Raw genomic sequence first — 7,914 nt, forward strand, 5'->3', positions numbered from 1 at the left:
CATATTTGACCTCGAGTCTTTCCATGCTCCTTTAAGTTTAAAACTGCGTCTTTTAGATTGGTTGAGGTAACATATGGATACGCACTGCTTCCTCAACAGATGTACCTTTCAAACAACAACGAATGTCCTCTCATAACTGTAACGGATTGTCACACTTTGGCCTAAGCTATCCTCATTTTATTTAGGAGAGGTTATTTGTGTCTATGTGAACCTGCATTTCAAGTTTTGCAGCAGCACTTTTAAGAAATACGTAAAAAAATGGGCACCTCAAGTACCGAAAGTCAACCACAGGACATCTACGCAGGCATCATCTGGGGTCATCTTAACGTAACAAAATGACTCTTTGTGACAGAAATACGTTGGATCTGTGCTCTGAAATAAGCTTCAAATGTCGATCCAAAACAAAAGGCACAGAATTGTAGCGCAGTACAGATGCAGGACGTTAGTGGAACGCAGTGCAAGTCGGACGGAGGCTGTGCCCCAATAGTTCGGCTGGGACTTGTAGCTGACCGACTACCACCGCTTCACCATGGCGCATGGAAGTCTCGTGGGCATATGACGCATTAAAATCAACGGTGGTATCCTGGCTCAGCCCAGCTGCCAGCGTGATTCTTTGACGAAGCGCTGCAGCAGCTTGTCCCTGGCGACTATATGGGGAAGTTAAATGGGCATTTGTTGAAAGAGTCTGTACACAATAGATTAGTTTCCCCTGTGTGTTAGGAGTTGACTTCTGAATAGACTTCGCATGTAGTTGTATCATAATACAGGAAATGCAGTATTTGAGGCCACATAAATTCAAAGCGCAAAACAAGCAAGCTGACATTGTTATCACCAACAACGCACGCGAAGAAGAAGAAAAATCATTCTTGTGCTCCGTGGTTTTGTGGAATGCTCTTACCGGCAGTGCGTCTGTTTTTACTCGTTACTGGAAGCGCCCTGTCATGGGCTCTCGTACAGGATCTCGTGGAAAAGTGAGAAGCTCCCGCCAAGGAAAGAACCTTGACTCGCGTTCGAAGCAGGGCGCCAAACTTGACAGCTCTTGCCGGAACCATCCATTCGACAATAATCCAGTGAAGCATCCTGCTGACCAATCTTCTGCAGACGAGGAAACGGAACACGGGAACAACCCAACTGTGAAAAACTGCTCGAAGAAATATCCTGAGAGCGGAGCTATAGAAAGCGAAATGAAATGGAAAGGCAAACCATCAGACTACAAAAGTTCAAACGCAGGAAAGCTACCGTCCGATGTGTCCAAACGCAACGCAGGGAACGGCACCGTTGCCGCCAATTCCAGGACGAGAGACGTCGACTGCAAGTCTCCACAAGGCATCCACGATCAAAACATACCGTTCACTGAAAACCTGCATGGATCTAAGATAACAGGTATTGGAAAAAACGGAAGCTTAATGGATCTTCCCAAAACAGACCCGGGAGAGAGCTCGCTAAGGGTGGAAGTAACTATTAACAAGGCTAACGGAGACAATGACAAAAATACACAGAGCATGGGAGCCAAGTCTATTGTCCTGTCTGTCGAAGGAATTATGCGACGCCTTTTCCGAGAAAAGTTCGGAAGCATTTCCAAATCTAAACTAGATGAACTTTCCGGAGGCAACACTGCTTTGGAAAGAATGACACTGAAGACAGCCCTTGTTACTCCTAAGTCTTCCAAATATCCTGAAAGTTCCATGTTTGATGCGTCAGGGAGTCATCGATCTGCGAAGAAACTGGGTAAGGCAGAGCCCGTGGCCCAAGATGTGGAAGTCTCAGTATGCTACGCGGCTATTCAAAACGAAACTAAAGTCGAAGCGCAGACATGTGGCGCATCACCAACAGCTGTTACTACGACTTCTCACCGCCGCCCCGGTGGCACTGCCGTGAGTTCACTAAATGGTTCCGCGGTAGCCAAGGAAACTATGGCACCGTCCATTTGTGATAAGGCGAAAAATTTTGCTCCTGCGCCCAATGTTTCGGCAAACCAGGCTGTTCACGATGCGAAAGGCGTTTCTGAGGTACAGGATCACGTCCCTGACACGAGAGAAAGTGTAAAGTATAAAGACGCGCGAAAGTCGAGCAAGTCTGAAAAGAAAGTTAAAGCCAGGAAGACGTCGAAGGATACGCGCAACGCCAAAAATGAAACTGTGGAACGGGTTCCAGATGTACTGCGTGCAAAACGTGCTGACGAGGTGCGTAAGGTAACATCGCAGGAATCAATGAAGCCGCAGGCGAAGGAGATTACGAATGCAGTAGACACTGGTGTAGAACCCGTCCGTGCAGCTACCAAGCAAGACACAAGAATTTTCACTTGGGGAACACCGAATAAAGAGGACGTTCCACTTCGACAGCTAAGTTTTTCCACCAAGGGCGTTAAATTTCGAGATGACCCGAACGCTGCGGTAAGCACGACAGATGGGGAGACTGAGGGCGGTGCTCCATCTTCAGTGCCGTTGCCGCGACAAGGTAGTGTCGTAAGAATTGCAAGGGACGCCATCACGCTAAAGGAGGGAAAAGAGGGTAGAGTATCGCGGAAGAAGAAACGGAAAAATAAACATGCCACGGCGGGGAAGACGTCTGGTTCGCCCTTGACTGAGAAACAGCAAGCTCAAGGGGGACAGCAAGACAACGGTAACCGAAAGGGTAAGGCCGTTGACAATGAAACGGGAATCGACCAGAGAAAAGGTTATACGTCAGCGTCGCCCAATCCGCTCCCATGGGGCCTTCCAGCCCCTCCAGTTGTTTCTCCAGTGAATGAAAAAGTCGAAGACGTCAAGTCAGCATATTCCCCAGACAACGTGAAAGCGAGCGAAACCGCGAAAGATATAACCACCAATGAGTACCGTGTGAATGCGCTCCCTGACACATCACCAGGACTTTCGCCTGTTGGCAGGGAAGCGACGCCAAGCGGTGAAATGGGTCCCGAGCAATTACGAAGAGATGACGTCGCCAAACAAATCTCAATGGAAGGAATGAGACCGCCGCTAAAAATGTCCGAAGAGTTTTTAAGCTTCGCTTCACCACGTACACCAGCGGAAAGGCGCATGCTTATGAGATCTGAATTTGAAGAGCGCACCGGTAGTATTCCCATACTTGTTTGCGGGGCATGCATTCTCGTTCTTCTAACCGTCGCAATTGTTCTTCTCGTTGTATATTTCGTTCTGCTCAATAAGTCTACAGAGGCACAACCTTGCCCTCCGGGCCAAACCTCAACTCGCCCTTCCTCTGTCTCACCATCTACGACAGGAGCGAGCAGTAGCAGTAGCAGTGGCGCAGCTACCAGCCATGCGATTTACTTTTGTTCCACTGCGCATTGTAACCTGGAAGGCTCGTACATCGCGTCAATCTTGAATGCGAACACAAAACCGTGCGACAATTTCTACGACTACGTCTGCGAAGTGTGGGGCCAGAGACATCCACACGACTCATCTCAAACGGGATCGGTTGTTTCCACGGACACACTGTTGGAAGCCGTGATTGCAAAGCGCTCTATCCCCATGTTACAGAATGCCACGCAAAACGACGTGAGAGTGGCCAGCAAGCTTTATGAGGACTGCACGGATCGCTCCAAGGTTGGCACTGCAGTAATGACCGCGCGCGAGATATTTCGACTGTGGACCATCGGGGACTGGCCGATAACCGGTACCAATAGCACCATGGGTATAGTGTGGAGATTCGCGGGCGAGCTCATTCGAGACCTCGACATTGAAGGCATCGTCGGTGTTGATGTAGGCGTTGACCCTGATGCACTTACATATACCATTATAGAGCTGGAAGAGCCTGAACTCATCTTCTTCAGGGGCGACGAAGCGCGGGCGCCATTGGTTCAGCTGTATCGTGATGCTATCATGGAAATCGCGTCAGAATTCGGAGTTCACAATGCCATACAAGACAAGCTTGCAGACGGCGTAATGACGGTGTTTGAGAGGATGGCGTATAGTGTTCACAACGTTATCATGAAAGGGACGGCTTCAGGACCACCTTCAGCGACCGTAGGGGAGCTAGACCGCGGCCTACAAGCGTTGCTGAATGTCGTATTTGGAAGCGTTTATCAACTTAGTCAAGTGACGAAAATTGTCTTGAAGTCTCCGGAGTTCATCCGTTTTACACTTCCGGACGTCTTGAACGGTTTGCCGCCGAGTGCGATGTTGAACTATCTTGGCTTCCTAGCTCTTGTGCACATGGCTCCATTTTTTTCAGACAGATTGCGAAGCTTGCGGCAAGTGTTCAGTGAGAGCGTCATTGGGCGCCCCAGTCAGGATGTAAATGATACCTCGACCCTATGCCTGCGTCTGATTGACAAGGTTCTTCCCACGTGCATCTCTAAGGCTTACGCACAGTTCAAAGATCCAGCAGGAGCCACCATTAACTCACGCCAATGGTTTGATCAGCTCGTGGACGTCTTTGGGCGCCAAGTGTCACAACTGTATTGGATCGACCAACTTTCGGCCTTAATCGTTCACTACATCCTCCAGCAGAATGACCTTCTACACTTCCCATCCAACACTAATCTCGGCAGCTGCTCACCGAACTACCCGACTCCCCCAAGCAGTCCCCTTCGGTTTTACCACGACATATCTATTCTCCACCAGCAAGAGAAGATACAAAACATCATTCGCCAGGGCGGTTCAAAACAATGGAGGCTAGAACAGTCCGCTTTTAATACCATCGCCACGTACGACTATTCTCGACACGTCGTTTATGTCCCACAAGGTCTGATTAACTCGTCCGTATCAACCGGCAGCACACTGTTCGCATTTCACCTTGCTCGTGTAGCAGTCCGTATTTACCATGCCCTCGTGGAAATCCTCCTCGATGACAATATTTACGTGGGAGACGTTCCGATTCGGTTCACGCATGAGTCTCAGCGCAGGCTTTCTGATTTGATGAACTGCTTGGAGCGCGATCTACGCCACTTCCCACATTCTCTGGGCCCCAATAGATTGTTGATGGACGCTGCTTCAATACGACGCTCGGCGCTGATTCAAACGACGGCCGTGTACCTTGGTTATCGTGCCTTCCGGGAGCTCTTACACGCACGCCGTATCTGGCATCTAGACTTCCGATTTCAAACCCTTCCAACGATATCCGATGACCAGCTTTTCTTCATCTACTTCGCGCTGGATAACTGTGAATCTGGTGACGATGTGTATCACTGGAAGAAAGCTCGTGCTTATCTTCCGGCGCAGCATCAAGTCAACCTTCCATTGAGGCATTTACCCGAGTTTGCGAGTGTCTTCTCTTGCGGTGTCGGTTCCGCTATGGTTATTCCGGAGTCTGCAATGTGCGAAGTGGGCCCGTCCTTCTAGGCACACTTATACATATCACAAAACATCGTCATCATTTTCGTGTTCTACTTTTTATTCAATATGCAATGATGCGGTACTTTGATAATGAGGAAGTATCCTCTACAACATACGTCCTATATATGAAGAAATAAATATTTTGCATTAAGGTGACAATTTTGTCTGCTACGTTAAGAGACAATAATAGGGAGGGGTCATTTTGTGGGAGTATCATTCTAAGTGGAAACACGCGAAAGACAGCGTATTTCCCGTCGTAGCTGGTGCTTGAGCTTTTTCAGTTGATGGGGCAAAAAAATTTACTAGTCATTATTATCGTGTTCAACTTAAGAAGAAAAAGAAATCTAGCCCGTCAGCTCTCAAAATATTACTGCGCCGCGGGTAGGATGGCTGTACACGCCCCTCACTGCTGCAGAAAGTGCGTTCTCCTACTGATGGGGCGTGGTGACGCGGTAGTATTTCTCCTGACACCCTATTGCTTCTCCATATCTCCAACGGCGTGTGTAGTTGACAGAGTAGACTTCTTTTCCTTCTTTAGGGTCAGCTCCCTGGGTACCCTCACTTTTTGAAACTGTAACGATACTCTGGAAACCCATATCGAGCTGTGTCTGAAACTACCCTTCATTTCCACAAAACGGCCCCATATTTTAAATAACCGTAAATTAACCATTCCGAAACAGGCATGTGGGTCGCATTTTCATGACGGCAGTGGTTCGGGCGGTCTATACCGCTGACGTAAGTGATATTAGTGTTCTTTCAAGACATTCCTCCCTCTCTACGGAGCATACGGGAATGTAGACTGCCGATGGTGGCAGGGAGCGTCTGCTCGATCGACGTAAGGTTTCTTGATTGCAGTGTTTTTTGTTTGTAGGATGGTTTGCCAATGCAAAAACACCGTGTTGATACCACCTGCGCAGTTCGGATTCGTGCGATTTAGCTTTCGCGTTGCCGGCCTGCGGCTAACTGGTGAAGAGCATATAATGTGTAGCAAGTAACTTGAAAGTAACTCGTTACTTTTCTGAAGTATCTTAGGAACTTGAAGTTCATTTTCATTACGTGTAACTTGTAAGCAGGGAAGGGTAACGGTATAGGTAACGGAAACAGAAACGGTATATTACCGAAATTGGAGATGGTAACGATAACGGAAACGGAAACGCATACCACGGTCCTCCATTACCGGAAACAGAAACAGAAACGAAAATTATCGTCCGCTATTGAATTCGGGTAATGGCTATTCTTGTTGAGGGATGGAATTTGAGGGACTTTCCATTTTTGTTTTTGTATTTTGATGACTCCATTCCCGGTAAAGCTCTACATATAGTACACAAGAGCATGGAAAGAAGGTACAATAATGGATCTCGAAGGTGCATCTCTCGTTTACCTCGTCCCAGTCCTCGTAGCTCCATGACATCAACACATGGCTATAGTCCACCATAGCACAAGGATGAGAACCTACGATTTTTAGTTACTTATTTCTTTTTTTTTTCATTTCACCGTGCCCATGGCAGTATTATTTACTACTGAGAGCATCTGCTTATGAATGCGACATTGGATGAAGGTTACGCCCATCTTGAGTTGCTGGACTCCGAGTGACCAAAGACATGTTCATACATTATTTATTCTAAGGCTTGCAAGATGTGCCCATCCCAACGATGCAAAATTACTTGTGTAGTGTGCAGCGTGATACCGAAGCAGCACTTGGGCAAAACAGCTAGGGTGCTAATAGAGCCGGACGGGCTGTCCTCCCGCTGCTCTGTAAATGCTGTTCCATTACCGGAAACAGTAACGGAAACGAAATCGAAAGGGCGGTATTAGAAACAGATAACGGAAACGAAAATATAGCAGCAACGAAAATGGAAACGATAACAAAGATACGTCCGTTATCCTTGCCTGCTTGTAGGAAATGGAACTGAGTTACTAACCGTGGTTAGTAACTTGTAATCGTACTGACCGTGGTTAGTAACTTCGTTCCATTTCTTGCACAGTAAGTTAACTGCTAACGCGTTCCCTTTGTCGGGTAATTTCCCTATCTCTGGTTCTTATATACGCAATGTACAAACATCTCTCCCGAATGCTGAAGTTCTTAACGGAAGCTGGTGGCATTCGGAGTGTGGCACGTTGAATTCCATTCAAGCGTGCATATAAAACCAAAGGAAACCGGTGGTCACATAAAACCCCAGCAAGAAAAGTATCTGGCATGAAAATCATTAATCTGGAGCGGAGGGCGTTCTGCATACGAGGTGCGCCCCTTTTGTGTTCACGGGTGGGAGACTAAGACGGATGGAACGAGAAGTATCGACGTTTCTGCGAAACGACGTCGCACTTCTCGGGAACTAATGCTTAGGATCTCTGCATCCGATGACGAAATTGTGTTGCCTTGTTGACGGTAACTCCAGCCATGTTTACGTTCCTCTCAGTTAGTTAGTACGGTTAGTTAGTATCGTCCATTAACTGATTATACCTTTCTTTTTTTTTCTCAAATATACGCACAACGGGAAGTAAATCCATGTGATTGACTAGTAAAAGAAAAAATAACAGATATTAGTCCCAAACCACGCGGAACTGGCTCCAGCACGCGTTATCTAGGGCTAAGTCAAGTCATCTAAGACAAGTGAACGGA

At 47.5% G+C, this 7,914-nt stretch overlaps 1 protein-coding gene across 1 annotated transcript; it reads left to right on the forward strand.

The window, feature by feature from the left end:
* The first annotated feature begins 892 nt into the window (after window positions 1-892).
* Window positions 893-5,359, forward strand: LOC135383981 (uncharacterized). Its single transcript, XM_064613256.1, has one exon. It carries the CDS (start codon window positions 942-944, stop codon window positions 5,298-5,300), a length of 4,359 nt encoding a protein of 1,452 aa, XP_064469326.1. The 5' UTR covers window positions 893-941; the 3' UTR covers window positions 5,301-5,359.
* Window positions 5,360-7,914: the final 2,555 nt, after the last annotated feature.

Source organism: Ornithodoros turicata, chromosome 2 (genome assembly GCF_037126465.1).
Source record: "Ornithodoros turicata isolate Travis chromosome 2, ASM3712646v1, whole genome shotgun sequence".
Taxonomy (NCBI): Eukaryota; Metazoa; Arthropoda; class Arachnida; order Ixodida; family Argasidae; genus Ornithodoros; species Ornithodoros turicata.

Coding starts and splice junctions, on each gene's coding strand:
- LOC135383981 (XM_064613256.1), top strand. CDS start 942: ATGGGCTCTCGTACAGGATCTCGTGGAAAAGTGAGAAGCTCCCGCCAA.